At 41.0% G+C, this 15,414-nt stretch overlaps 1 protein-coding gene across 1 annotated transcript in view; it reads left to right on the forward strand.

Moving 5' to 3' along the window:
* CACNG5 (calcium voltage-gated channel auxiliary subunit gamma 5) overlaps positions 1-14,964 on the forward strand; it is a 37,025-nt gene extending 22,061 nt beyond the window's left edge. Inside the window, exons 2-6 of the mRNA XM_087710225.1 lie at positions 3,098-3,333; positions 6,371-6,457; positions 8,142-8,282; positions 10,356-10,501; positions 12,293-14,964. Coding sequence (XP_087566351.1) covers positions 3,126-3,333; positions 6,371-6,457; positions 8,142-8,282; positions 10,356-10,501; positions 12,293-12,550 — 840 coding nt within the window. The 5' untranslated portion in view covers positions 3,098-3,125 and the 3' untranslated portion in view covers positions 12,551-14,964. The remainder of the gene's footprint in view (positions 1-3,097; positions 3,334-6,370; positions 6,458-8,141; positions 8,283-10,355; positions 10,502-12,292) is intronic.
* Positions 14,965-15,414: the final 450 nt, after the last annotated feature.

The following is a 15,414-nucleotide window of genomic DNA, read 5'->3' on the forward strand; positions in this document are numbered from 1 at the left end:
TTCTTCAACTGCCTTCTCAAGGGATTTCCCCTTTTATCTAAAAATGACCTAGTTTGAGTTAATTACTGCCCTATCTTCTATTGCAAAGTTTAATTTATGACTGAAACTATACTTTATTCTGACTAGGATTGAGTTGCTCTTGAACCCCCCCCCCCCTTACCAGTTTGTGGCTTTTAGACCATTGAAGGTTTGTTTGCTGATGAAAACTGGCAGAATTCCACCCCCACCCCCTGGCTGTATTTTAGTGTGATTCTATTGTGCTTGTTCTAAACGTTTATATATAATTTAACCAGGGGTGAAATTCAGCAGGTTCTGACAGGTTATGGAGAATCGATAACGGAAATTTTGAGTAGTTTGGAGAACCGGCAAATATCACCTCTGGCTGGCCCCAGAGTGGGGTGGGAATGGGGTTTTTGCAGTATCCTTCCCCTGCCACGCCCACCAAGCCACGCCCACAGAACTGGTAGTAAAAAAAAAAATGAATTTCACCACTGAATTTAAAACCTTGGAAGCAATCCATTTCAAATTATTTGGGGCTCAAGGGATTATTATCTAGATCCGTGATGGCAAACCTATGGCATGTGTGCCACAGGTGGCACGTGGAGCCATTTCTGAGGGCACGCGAGGCATTGCCCTGTCAGCTCCAGCGCGCATGTGTGCGCTCGCCAGCTGATTTTCAGCCTTGATTTTCGGCTATTTTTTGCCCTCCGGAGGCTTCAGGAAGCTTCCTGAAGCCTCTGGAGGGAGTAAAATGGCTCAACGGACAAACCAGAAGTCCGTTCCCGAACTTCTGGTTTGCGCGTTGGGGCATTTTTCGCCCTCCCCAGGCTTCTAGAAAGCCTCTGGAGCCTGGGAAGGCTGAAAAACGGACCTACTGGGCCCACTGGAAGTTGGAATATGGGCCGTTTTCGCCTTCCCCAGGCTCTACAAAAGCTGTGCACGCATGTGAAGGACAGCAGGGCGGCGGGTCATGCATGCATGCACAGGGGGCATGGCAGGGGCACCATTAAATTATTGGGTGTGGGTATGTGAGTGCGTGCAATGGCGCAAGTGCCTTCTTTTGGCACCTGAAATGAAAAAGGTTCGCCATCACTGATCTAGATCCACCTCATTTTTGTTGACTTCATTCACTTTTTAGACATGGCGTCATCACCTTTTCAGTGTGGCTTCCATCACGACACAGAACAGTCCTTATCCACCCTCATCTAGATTGGAGATCTTCAAATACCTTTTTTTTTAAGGGAAATCTTTCCATACCTATTGAAGTCTGTTGAAGAACCTGAGCACAATGCCCAGGTTGGTGGGACAAGCCCCAAATTCAAATGGGACATTCATTGGCTTACGAAGCACCCAACATTCCCCCAGCAGTAGTAGCCAGAGTTTACCTTAGTCCCTTGTTCTATTCCCACATATTTTTTGAAGTCTTCTAGTCATGTCACATCCAGTTTAACTGTCCTGCTGTTAATGTAATGACACAATGGGGAAAGTTTCCTCTCAATGTCAGCCTGTTGTTTTTGATGTGTGGCTGCAGCTAGCATCCAATTCCAAGTGGGTTGCCAGCAGCAGACTAGATATAACTGGATGAGCCAACAGGAAATGTTACGATGGAGAGAGAAAAAGGGACATTCCAGGTAACAATCAGTTTGACAGCATGTTGCCACACTTATTGGTGATCTATCACATTCTATAATTACCTTTATCTGTCCAAGGTTACATTCCCAGCTCTGGGATATTTCGTTCAGATAAAAGCATGTGGCTTTAAAAACCTTGAGTCCTGGCTTAGGACTTTTTGATTTCATATAAGTTCTTTACTATATCTGCCCTTATTTTAATGTTTATTTATTTATGCATTTAATTGCATTTGTATCTTGGAGCAATTCATGCATGGGCAACACCTCAGACCCTTTGTGGCCTAAACTGGATTGTAGAAACTGCATAATAATTAAGTAACACTGCTCTATGACATGTTGAAGGAAGGTTTCTTTACAACTTGGATTTTCATCTTCTTATGTGCCAACTCTGTCTGGCAACAAGATTCAGACTACCACTTGATGGCAACTAAGAGGTACATGGGGGGAGGTGGGGAAAGCTACATCTTGGCTAACATTTTGTGATTGTATCTTACAAGGAGTATGATGTACGGTATTTTTTGGAGTATAAGACCATTTTCCCCCCTAAAAGAAGGTGAAAATTCAGTTGTATCTTATACATCAAATGTACCACCGCCTACCTGCCGGCCCCCACCCTTTGGCCTCCTGCATCACATTTTAGACCTGTTCCAGGTTGCAGGAATTGCCACAGACCATTGCCCTCTCTGTGGCTTGCATTTTTGTCCTCTGCGCCTCGCGCTTTCAGCCCCTGAATGCTTTGTTTGAGACCCGTTCAAGGCTGTGGGGATTGCCAGAGTACATCGTTGCCTCCGTGCATTGCCATTTCGGCCTCTGCACATTGCTTTTTAGGCCTCCCCATGTCCTGTTTTTGGCCTCTGCGCATCGCATTTTCGGCCAACGATCGGCAGTGTTGTGCTTTAGCAATCCCCACAGCCCTGAACAGGTCTCAAATGGAGCATTCGGAGGCCGAAAATGTGAGGCAGAGAGGCTAAAATGGCAAGCTGGAACAGCTGCTGCCTTATCGGACCAGTTCCATGCTTCACCTGCTGAACTCACTGGAGTGCCCTGTGATGATAAACTGCATTTTTGAAGCTTCCTATCAGCTCCAACAAGGCCTGTGCAAGCGAAGCATGTTGCTAATGTTCACCTCTGGGAACAGCTGATTGGGGATATTCTGGGAGGCCGATCCACCCGCCAATCAGCTGCTCGTGCTGAATCAGGCCGATGTGCTGAAGCTGACCAGGCTGTTTGCTAAGGATGCTAGCCAGATGAATACCGATGGATGCTGGTAGGCAGAGGCAGAATTATTTTTCCTCGTTTTCCTTCCCAAAAACTAAGATGCGTCTTTTACTCCTGGGCATTTTATACTCCGAAAAGTACACTATCTGCTCAAAGTGACTATAAGAGAGAAGGTGAGTAGATGTAGTTTTGCTCCACAGAGGTGAAGAGTTTGGAGTTAGTGACGATGGATTTCTTTGTCCATGCAGGAGTTCTCTGGTGCCCCATCATACCCCAATGCTTTGGAGAATGAGCACCTGCGGCAGGAAAGCGCTGACTCTGCTCAGCAGTGTCTTTGCTGTGAGCGGATTGGGATTTCTGGGGATTGCGGTGAGCACCGACTATTGGTTGTATCTGGAGGAAGGGATCATCCTGCCCCAAAACCAAAGTACAGAAATCAAGATGTCTCTGCATTCTGGTCTCTGGAGGGTTTGCTTTTTGGCAGGTATGGTGCTTTGGGCAAAAGTAAATCTGGTTTTCTTCATGCTTCTATTCTTCATGCCTTAAGAGTATTGGGAGGATTAGGAACTGCCATTAATTTCCCCCCTATGATTTAATTTATACAAATGGTTATAGAAATAATTCTTTTCTTTAATGCATGTCCACATTACTTTGTTGTTTTTATTTTCAAGTATTTTAAAGGAGAGGGAATGGCTAGCTTATTTTAAAGACAGGGAACCCTCTCTATTAAATGGTTTGGAATGAATTAAATCTAAGATGTACATAGATGCAGACAGAATTATTATAGGAATACAAATCTATCTGTTAGAAAAACCCATCCAGAAAGGTCTGTAGGTAATTTGTGACCATAGTTGAGCCAAAAATTTATGTTGCTAAGCAAGACAGTTATTAAGTGAGTTTTGCCCCATATTACGACCTTTCTTATCACAGTTAGGTGAGTCACTACAGTTAAGTTAGTAACATGGTTGTTAAGCAAACCTAGCTTCCTCAAAGATTACGCTTGTCAGAAGGTCGCATGATCCCAAGACAGATGGGATTCTACTAATTCGGACCAGTGCGGGCGAACCGGTAACTCCGACTATCGGCTGGGAGCGAACCGGTTCACTCCATCTTTCAGCTGGGCCCACCCGCCCGGCCCTGCGCTATACTCACCTATATTCCCTTTTCTGAAACCCAGCTGATAGGTGTGGCAGATTGGATTGCCGCGCCTCAGCTGTTTTCCTCCATCAGGTGAAATGCTGAATGAGGATTTCTCTGTAAACTACGAACGTGTGTGCAGCAAAGCACACACACACTCAACGAACCGGTTGTTAAACTAGTGGGATCCCACCCCTGCTCCACAACACTAATCATAAATACATGTCAGTTAACAAGCGCCCGAATTTTGATCTCATGACCATGGCGATGCTACAACCAAGTGTGAAAAATGGTCGTAAGTCGCTTTTTTCAGGGCTGTTGTAATTTTGAACAGTCACTAAATGAATGATTGTGGAGTGGTGGCATGGCCTAGAGGTGGAGCTTTCGCCTCACAATCAGGAGGCTATGAGTTTGATCCTAGGTAGAGGCAGTTATTTCTTTCTCTGGGCACGACAATATTATCTGCTGAACAAAAACTCTGCATTATTGACAGGAAGGGCATTAAACACTCTGCCAGCTCCATTCAGTTGCCCATACTCCACCCCGCAAGGGATTATGGGGTATTTAAAAGATGATGATGATGACTAAATGGTTGTAAGTTGAGGAGTATCTGTGGTTAAGAGAAAGAGGAGGGAACAACTCCTAATAAGAACACCAGGATCAGGACCACATTCCTATGTAATAAGTTTCTCAATCTTCTCTAGACCTTTGCTATCTTAAGAGTGCCAGTGTTATAATGAATGGTAGGGATACCACAGTCCAGACTCAATGAGTTGCCTAACTAGATGAATGGCTTTCAGGGTCCTTTCAAGAGCTAATTGTCCATAGCTGAGCCAGAAACTCAAGAAGAACAAGAAAGTGATGCCCGACCTTGCATTTATTATCTGTCATTAGAAAGATGAAACAATAATAAATGTCACAGTCCCAAAACGAATATGAATCAGAAAAATGTCTAAGTACATACAAATCATTTTCTTTTGCTCATGATACTTTGCAAGCCCTGTGTTTAAATGGCAGGTTTTTGGAGACACAATATGTTCAGTTAGCACTTGTGTGAATGTGTGAATTGCTTTTTAAACGTAAGGAGCAGGTTTAGGGGGTTTATTTGGATTAGAACTCTTATGGCGAGGAGAAGAATTTAATTATTTTGCTTCCTCTAGAGTTCTGATGTGGACAGGAGGCTCATGCCTGCATTTGGAACTCTTTAAGAAAAGCTCTGGTTCAGACCACTGTAGGACTTTCCTTCAGAGTAAACTTACATATAGATTTGTTTGCAGGTGTGGAGGGAAATTGTTCAGAGTTTGTTGCAGAAAAATAAAATCCAGACAGCTCACACAGATAACTGATTCAGCAGGATTCATTAACTTTTTTATATACATAATAACATATGAGGTAAATATACAATACCAAGAGTGGTTCTTCAGTTTCAGATCAGAACAGCAGACCAGTTTAGTTCTCAGCATAGCACTCAGAGCTTAATACAGACAAAGAAAACCTCCTCCATACAGGGCAGATAAACTGAGCCTAAGCCACACCCAGGCTCCTAGCTGTCTCCAGCAAAATACTGTTTCAGTTTCTAAACAGCCCTCATTGGCTGACTTAGTTGATATGCCTATTCATTGGCTGACCTTGTTACCATGTCTCTGCCAGTCATGAATTTTCTGACAGAACCAATATAGTTTAGGATTATGATGGGACAGAGAAACAATTAAAGGCCTCCTATGCTTAGATCACAGAACAGAGAATGATAGGGTTGGAAAGGATCTTGAAGATCTTCTAGTCTAACCCCCTACTTAAGCAGCCATTCTAGACAAATGGCTGACTAGTTTCTTCTTAAAATCCTCCAGTGATGGAGCACCCAAAACTTCTGAAGGCAAGACATTCTACTGGTTAATTGTTCTCACAGTCCAGAAACTTCTCCTTAGTTCTAGGTTAGATCTTTCTCTGATAGGTTTCTGTTGGTTGCTTCTTGTCCTACCTTTGGGTGCTTTGAGGTCCATTCCCTTTTCTCCGTGACAGCTCCTCAAATATTGGAAGTCCGCTATCATATCTCCCATAGTCCTCTTCGTTAGACCAGACGTACCCAGCTCTCTCAATCATTCATTAACTGTGTAGCTTTCACTCTTATGATTCTTTCTTTTATTCTCTAGGATAACTCCTATCCCACAATCCTTACAAAGCCCTAAATCCACCTAGATTCTCTATATTTGCTATTTACTCATTTTTACAATTATTTGCATGGACTAGCCTGAAATCTTTGGAAATTTAGGAATATTGATCAGTAGTGGGGAAGAGAACAATTGACTCAAAACCTTTAAAGCTTTGAATAAAGTTTTGGGTGTGAAAGAAAGCAGTTCATTTCTCTAAGATTTCTCCTCTTGCAGGTGAAGAACATGGGAGATGTTTCACAATAGAGTACGTCATGCCCATGAATGTCCAGCTGACCTCTGAATCAACTATCAATGTTTTAAGTAGGTGCTTCCTATTTTCTGAGTCAGGGAAGATTTATGTGTCCTTATGTAGAAAAGAGATAAGAATCTTAATCTGGGATGCAAAAATGCACATAGCCACTAGATGGTGCCAAATTGATGAAGAAAACACATTTTGGTGCCATCTAGTCCTTGCCCAGCTCTTTGCAGCACTACTTGAACAAGTGGTTGTGGGGGAGAAAGGAGGGAAGCCCGGACCGTTGCTTCATTTTCTGGTTGTCTGCTTTGAAGATAACTCTACTGTATATAAGTGCTTGCGAAGAGAGGAAAAAGAGAGGACTTACTTCACTGCTGTTCTTGCTATCTCATTCCACTGGGCCACTGTTGATTCCCATGTACTGTTGCTGTGATCTGATAATTGTTCAAGCAGCAAACCAGTAGGTTACTATTTCAAATAAGAGCAAATGCATTAAGAGCAATGCTGCCAGACATTCTACTAGTGTCCATGGCAACAATGCCATCATTCATCAAGGATGGTACCGATCACCAGAAACAGTGTGGAAAGAGAATCCAAGCAATGGATAATGTGGACAGAATATACAATGTTATCCTAGTCAACTTATCATGCAAGTAACAAGTCCAGAGTAGGCAACTTCATGACTTATAGATATTTTGGACTGCAAACCCCACCATTCTTAGCCACTGAAGGAATTGATATCCAAAACATCCGGAGGAAATCAGATTGCCTTGACAAAAATGATACCACAGACAACCCAGATGAAAGGGATACCGATAGCTCTTCCTTTCAAATCCTTCTCCACCCCACAAAAGAAGAATAAAAGCAAATGGAAAGGAAGGAAACCTCTCTATCACAAATTTGGTTAAGGAAGTTGAAAAAGAAGGCCTATGAATGAAATCAAAATGCCCTGTGGGAGAAGGGCCCACCTTCATGGATGGAAAGGTCATTAAAGCCATTGAGGCTTACTATAAGGAGATGTATAGTAATCCATGAAGATACTATCATTTGCCCCATTCAATATGGAATTACCCCATAGCAGTAGAGCCCTAAGGTCTCTTTCTGAGAGGTAGGACAGTATGGCTCTAAATCGGATGCTTTTACCACTACTCTCAAACCTAGCCTCTTTTTTCAGTCTCCCAGCAGCTATAATGGAGATGACCCTTCTCTCCCACTGGATTGACAGGTCTTCTGGATCTTGTTCTCTACTGATGCACATTGTCCACAGTGTGGTTCAGTAATTCAGAAGGTTTCACATATGTTACCTCCACAAAGTTAATCATATGGACTCTTGAGATTTCCTTACTGCGGCCTTAGCTTTTCAGGTGGACTTATCATTAAAAGAAACCCAAGCCAAGGAAACGGATTTGGAAAAGAAATAACGTAAAATTCATGCAAAGCAGAAAGATCTTTTCTACAAGTGGGCGTTCTGTAGGCATGCATCTGTATATTTTTGTGGTGATTAGGGAATCCCTTCCCATGACATTTGCCTCACTCGTTACATTTGTTTCTAAAATATCAGATAATAATATATTTACATATTTGGTTTGTGATCCTGAAATTTAAGGGTTGCCTCAAACTGCATAGAAAGAGAGACTAAAAAAAAAAGAAACTGGAAAATTCATGAATTATAAGTACAAAAAAATATCCCCTCTACTTGTGATCTTATTTTGACCCTCAATGATTCTTTCTCACTTATGATTTTTATAGAAATGATTCGTTCTGCCACCCCGTTCCCCCTGGTGAGTCTCTTTTTCATGTTTATTGGATTCATCTTGAGCAACATAGGACATATCCGGCCACATAGAACCATCTTGGCCTTCGTGTCTGGAATCTTCTTTATTTTGTCTGGTGAGTTTTAAGATGCCATCTTAAATGGCATCTTCTCTCTCTCTCTCTCCCTCTCCCCCCCCCTCTCTCTTTCCTACCCTCCCTTGCTCTCCCTCTCTCTCCCTCCCTCCTTCTCTCTTCCTCCCTTCTTCCTTCCCTCCCTCTCCCTCTCTCCCTCCTTCTCTCCCTCCCTCCCTCCCTCTATCTCTCTCTCTCTCTCTTCAAAACAACCATTGTTGGAAGCTGTATTTGAATTCAATCCACTGGAGCAGAGGTCTGAGAAGTGAGAGAGAAGGCAACAGTTTAGGAATATTAGCATATGTGGAATTTAGCTTTTCGTTGTACTGTGACATGACAGTGTGCCTCTCTTCACTGGAACAGGATGCCATAGTTGTGCAGTTGCTTAAATACTAGTTTTTCTTTGAATATGGCTAACATTTGTTATGTTATCTGTAAAAGGCCTGGTTGCCTCAATGATCTAGCCACAACTGAATGTTACCTTATTTTATTTGAAACTCTTTTTTGTAAGGGCCAAAGTCTATTACAAGGATGCATAACAATGGGCATAAAGTAGAATTTCTAAATATAATATCCCCTTAAATAAATAAAACCAAATAAGATAAAAGATGCAGCTAAAACTTCCATTAAATCGGATGTTTCTGTGACACTTTAGAGATTCTTTGTCATTGTTTTGCCTTATTCTTGCAATAGCTGATATATCCTGGTCGTCATTACAACGGCTGTTACTTAAAAAAACAATAACAACATATTTCTGATACAATTGCTTTTGAGTGTATTTCAGCTGAGATATTTGAAATAGAGCTCTAAATTCATAGCAAAATAAAATACAATATGGAAGATTATTTGGTTTAGCAACATCATCAAGGAGATGTATTTTAATATTATGGAGTGGGGCAGTGACCTAGAGGTGGAGCTCTCACCTCCCAATCAGGAGGCTGTGAGTTCTGTCCAAGGTAGCGGCAGGTATTTCTCTCTCTGGGCACAATGAGTAAAATGTCAGCTGTGAACTCTGCATTGGCGACAGGAAGGGCATCTGGCCAGTAAACACTCAACTCCATTCAGTTGCCCTGACTCCACCCCGATGCAAGGGATTATGGGGGTCATTAAGAGACCAAAAAAAAAATATTATAAAGAAAAATGTAAAAATACATTTTATTTATGTAATTACAGGGCGGATTATAAAGGAAGCAAAAAATCAGCAATAAAAGCCTGTAGTTTGCTCACAGTTAAAATCTTGGTTACATTTCAGTTCCATGTAGCTCTAAACAAACTTTCTTTGCTCTATGACATAACGCTGAACGGAATTAATGTACGAGGCTTGAACTAAAAAGATTTCTGGAAACGTGTCTCCATCTGAGAGCGAAAGTCCCTATTTTATTCATAGCATTAACAGAGTACTAAACAAGCAACTGTGGCTGTAGAGCTTAAAAGCTTTTACTTACAGTCTGCGATCTACAAGTAGATCAGAAGAAGAATATCTAAGAATTTAAATCTGTTGCTTAATTCAGCACTAAATCCTCATTTCTCAGTAACCACAGATGCAACTTTTGCCTAATGCCTCTTCCCTATCCACACTTGCAAGTACCCCCTTAAAACAAACTTGGAAATTGATGGTCTTTAGATATTCTTAGACTTTAATTCCTGTTCATTCCCAGGGGTAGAGACGAGTCCTACAACATCTTTCTCTAATTTTGTGTCCAGGATAAGAGCGGACGTCACTTCTCTTAACCCCCAGTCCCAGGAAGGTCATCTGGAAGGTGATTTCCAATAATTCAACAGTGTTTTGCCTATCTTGGCAATTTCTAGTTGTGTGGGCCTCAAACCCCAGAGTTCCACAGTCAGCATAGTCCTCAGTGAGAATTCTGGGACTTGAAGTCCACACACCTAGATATTGCTGTGGTGGTGATGCACTATTCTAGTAGGAACCAGAATGAAGTGGTTTCTCTTATAGCAATTGGAGAGATCATGTATTTTCTATGCTTCTCCTAAAGCGAGCTGAAGGTTGTTTTGATTCTCTGCAGTAAGTTATTTTTTTTCTTCCTGTATATTTGACCAAAACCGTTTGCTTCCCAGGTTTATCTCTGGTGGTGGGGCTCGTATTGTACATCTCCACCATCAATGATGAAATGCTCAATAGAACCAAGGATTCAGAGACATACTTCACTTACAAATATGGCTGGTCATTTGGTTTTTCTGCCATTTCTTTCCTCCTAACTGAGGTAAGATGAGCACTTCGGACATCCTATGGAAAGTACATATTGTTGTCGCCTGATCAGAAACTTGGTAACATACGTTTGCTATCTTTTCTGTATATTTTTTTAGGAGCAAAGAAGGGACGAGGGGCCAAGAGGACTGGCAGTGCCCTTGTATATTCCATGGCAATCACGTTGTGCCAATTTTTGATTGCCGTTCCTTTAAATCAGTGGTTCCCAAACTTGGCAACTTTAAGACTTGTGGACTTCAACTCTGCTGGCTGGAGAATTCTGAGAGTTGAAGTCCACAAGTCTTAAAGTTGCCAAGTTTGGGAACCACTGATTTAAATTAATAACAAAATAATTCCATCACAGCAGTCTCCCCTCATCTGAACACCTTGTTGTCCATATCTGATCAACAAGCCCCATAATTTTCAGCAACAGCCATACTAGCTGGAGAATTCTAGGGTTGCAGGTTATATGTCAGAGGTCTTCCATTTATAAAATAGTTGACTCTAACATTCAGTGTAACTCAGGCCTGTTTAGACTCCAGATTTTTAATAGCTGTGGAAACCATTTTGATTATAGCAACACAGGTGTGGGGGGTTTCTTGCTTCAAAATATGGTAAATTAGCTTTATCTGATGAAATTTTCTTCCCTTCCACACAATATGCAACAAAGTCGTACCCTATCATTATGTAACTTATCAGTAACATCAAAATCAAAAATTGTGAAGTTCATACATGTGCCGCACTGTGAAATATTTTTAGAAATTTATTTTGAACTCTAATGAATGCTCAGCCCACTTAGGTATATCACAGCCCTGTCTTAAATGTTTGTTCTGTTATCTGCTTATAACAGGTAACTCCTCTTCAGTTCCAAAGCATATTTTCAATACAGATTTGTGATCCATACTGAAAAAACATTTGAAAACGATACTAGAGAAAGAGCATTTTCCCTGAGTGAACAAGAGGGATCAGGCAATAGACAAATCAGTAAATTGAGCTAAAGTAACAAATTGTTCTATACTGCCAGGAATTAATTAAGTTGTGCCCAATTCCTGTATTTACCTGTTCAGTTGACATAACCTCTATTCCATCTAAGCAGTTTATCGTAGTTTTCTTGAACACCATGTTTTCAGGTCTTGATTACTTCAGCTTGATTCCTCTAAATGAGATTTTGTTCCCTTGTGATTATCATTTGAAAGAAAGAAAAGCTGGTAAATATATTGGGCCTCCCTCTTATATGGAGAACGTTTTAGGAGTCTTCTTTTGAAGGTGCAGCTCATAATCCTATGCTGCCTAAAAGGGGTTGAAAGAAATTACAGAGTTGAAACTGAATCCCAGCAGGAAAGGATAGTTTCCGAGAATATTACTATATTCTAGTAATACAAGAAAAAGAAGAAAGAATAAATCAATTATTTTGTCTTCTCAAAATTGGAATCCTAATAAAGTGTTCTCCCTCTAAGCTATCCAGTTGGGTTACTGTCATTCTTAGCTACCCCAAATGCCTTGAATTAGAAGCCAAAAGAAAAGGTCTATCTCCGTAAACATCACAGGTTTCAAAATTGCTTATTGATTTCGAAGACCTGCAAAGGAATATTTTTGTCAGACGAAAGTGTAGACCAGTGATTGATGGCTTTTCTGTCAATAGCAAATGAATTGGTACTTGATGTTATATTTTAAACACTAAGTAGTTTGACCAGCAAATGTTTCCCACAGATCTGCTCCTTTCATTGAGAAGAGTTCTAATCATGGCAGATTGTGAGAAATGGCATTGTTGATGTTGAAAGATGCATGCTTCCTTTCTCTCTTGCAGAGCGCAGGTGTCATGTCCGTTTACCTCTTCATGAAAAGATACACTGCTGAAGAGATGTACCGGCCACACTCTGGCTTCTACCGACCTCGTCTTAGCAACTGTTCCGATTACTCAGGCCAGTTCCTTCACCCCGAGGCATGGGTGCGGGGACGCAGCCCTTCTGACATCTCCAGCGATGCCTCCCTCCAAATGAACAGTAATTACCCGGCTCTGCTTAAATGTCCTGATTATGACCAGCTGTCCTCCTCCCCATGCTGAAGGACAACACCCCTCTTGCTTTTTAGGGAACAAAGTGACAATGGAGGCTGTGGGTCCTAAATCTGCACTTTTCTTTTTCTAATGAATGATATTCTTCTTACTTAGAAATGGAGAAGGTTTTCCTGCCCATCCCAGCAATGCGTGTAGGAGTAGTCAATAAACTCTAGTGAGGCCTTTGATCCTGCAACTGATCCTTATGCCAGATCCTTGGAGATACACAATACCTTGAGATACACAATAGCTCGAGATACACAATAGCTCGGGCAAAGAACCCCACCTACTGTGAAAATCTGTATATTGGAAAGTTGGTTGGGCAAGGGGAGTTTCTTGGTTCACTTTTAGCAGAAATGCATTATCGCCCTAAGGAACAGATGATAATGCCTGGTGAATTTAGAAATTCACATCATTACTTAGTATATATAAAAATTAGTATCTCGTTACAGGTAATTCATAGTCTAAACTAAACGTGTATTTCATTTCCTCTTTGCATATCATTATCCTAGAAGATTGAAGTGTTCACTGGGAAACACAATTAACTCCCATCAAGAATCACATTCTAATTTGGCAGCTTCTCAACTAGATCAAATCTTTTGTTTCTAGAAAAGCAACATCTTAACAATAAAGTGCCTGATGCTGTGTGAGTATAAACAAACCTCTTGTTTTCAAATCACCATAGGTTTGTACTTCTAATAATACGTTTATGGCAGATCAACAAAATTTTCTTATTCTGTTGTAAAAACCAACAAGAGACCTGATGCCCAAAGTGCAATTTAGTAGTGTGGCTTTTGTCAATTGTGCTATTTCCTTTACTTTTAGTTCCCCTGCAAGGGAATCCAGGGGACTGCTGGATTGTCCCAGCATTCAGATCAGATCCTACATGAAGAAAGTTTGCAGAAAGGGGAGGAAGACTAGGGTTACATATTACACTAAGGATCTATTTATACACAGTGTATTATACATATACGTACTGTGCATATACTATGTGTCCACAGTGCATCATCCACGGTGCATATATATATGCATTGGGTAATATAGTTGTACCAGCTTTTGTAATAATTCTACACTGCTCAGAGGGTTACTTCAGACATCCAAATTCCAATCTTCTGATTTTTCACTGTGCTGAAAAATCTGTGATGTTCAACATTCAGACATGTCAAAGTAGCCCACAGACCACCCCCCACAGGCCATGCCCACCTGACCCCACAACAGCAAAAATAATTCTGATATGTCATGATACAGCCCACAATGTAGTGGTGGGATTCAATTTTTTTTACTACCGGCTCTGTGGGCGTGGCTTGGTAGGCGTGGCAGGAGAAGGATACTGTAAAATCTCCATTCCCTCCCCACTCCTGGGGGAAGGATATTGCAAAATCTCATTCCCACCCCACTCTGGGGCCAACCGGAGATTGTATTTGCCGGTTCTCTGAACAACTCCGAATTTCTGCTACCGGTTCTCCAGAACCTGTTGAATTTCACCCCTGCCGCAAAGTGATTGGGTTTGACACCCCTGCTCTAGCTAAATTCTAAATTTTGGTTCATGTTATCTTAACCTGTAACCAAAAGCAGATGAAATATCCAGACTTCCCTTTTCTGGAAAATACTTAACAATGATGGCCACTTATTTCTCTTGTACACTATTAAAAAGTTAAAAATAATTAGACCCGGAAGCAAGGTTACTTGTGTTCCTCACCTACCACAGGGCCATGTGGCAAATGTACATATAAGCATTCTCATTTACTCACTGTGTTTATCGATGGTTTTTGTTCACTGAATGTGTATGCAATAATGACCTGTATCTTACAGCTGTACCTAAATATTGAAGATTTTAGTTCTCCAAGTCTAGCAAGCGAACAAAAAATGGGAATTATGCTCTCTTGATAAATGTTGAAGCTGCCCAGAGTCACCTATGTATGAGTTCAGCGACTACATAAATTTAAAAAATAATAAATTTAAGCTATAGTACTCTGTGCACTCTAATCTGAGCATGTGCCATGAGCACTAAGGAAAGTAGTTTACTACACTTCTAATACAACCTTTGATTAAGTTAATCTCTCTCTCTTCTGTCTCCATTTAATGGCAATATGGCTGTATTCATCTGACAGCTTACTTTATAGGACATCCACTTGCTGTTCCTGATAATGCAAAGCGATTCCTGATAAGGCAAAGTGACGCTATTCTCTTTTCATCCAGGAGAAGCAAATAGAACCACTCCAGCCTAAGTGGAAGAAACCAGCTTTGTTTGTGTGTTTGCTTATTTGTTAGCAAGTGGCTTTTTTATGCGACTTCAGTCAAAGGGAATCAGCATGCTCTAAAAAGTGCTGTATCCATGATAATAATTCCACAGCTGGTTTTGTTTTAAATTAATAGTATTTTATGTACATGTTAACATGAGTAAATATTCTGTTTCTCTCAAACTGTTCTGTATTCTATGCTTTCTTTTTTTCATGTTCAAGTCACAGTTGTATGTTCTATGTGGCATGTCTGTGTTTTAGTTCTGCGACAGATTTTTAAGACTGGTTAAGGAGTTAAGTAGAAAAATCTCAAATTAAGGTGCTGTTTAAAATGAAAAGACATTTCAGCCGGGAACAGTTTTGATCATGTCTGGTAGAGATGTTTTCCTTTTTTTCCTTCTGGATAGGTAATGCAACTTCATTTTAGGCTATTTCACATATAAATCTTAGCCACATATGTCATAAGAATTTATCTCAGCCTTAAACTCAGTTAAGAGAATCTGGCTTCTCCATTGAATTTGCTTGCCAGGAGGCCAGAAGAGGTGATCACATGACCCCTGGACACTGCAACCATCATAAATATGAACCAGTTGTCAAATATCCAAAGGTAAATCACATAACACTGGGGATGCT

This window comes from Thamnophis sirtalis, unplaced genomic scaffold, assembly GCF_051295495.1.
Source record: "Thamnophis sirtalis isolate CommonGarterSnake01/CBP01778 unplaced genomic scaffold, rThaSir2_p1.2 scaffold_3, whole genome shotgun sequence".
NCBI lineage: Eukaryota > Metazoa > Chordata > Lepidosauria > Squamata > Natricidae > Thamnophis > Thamnophis sirtalis.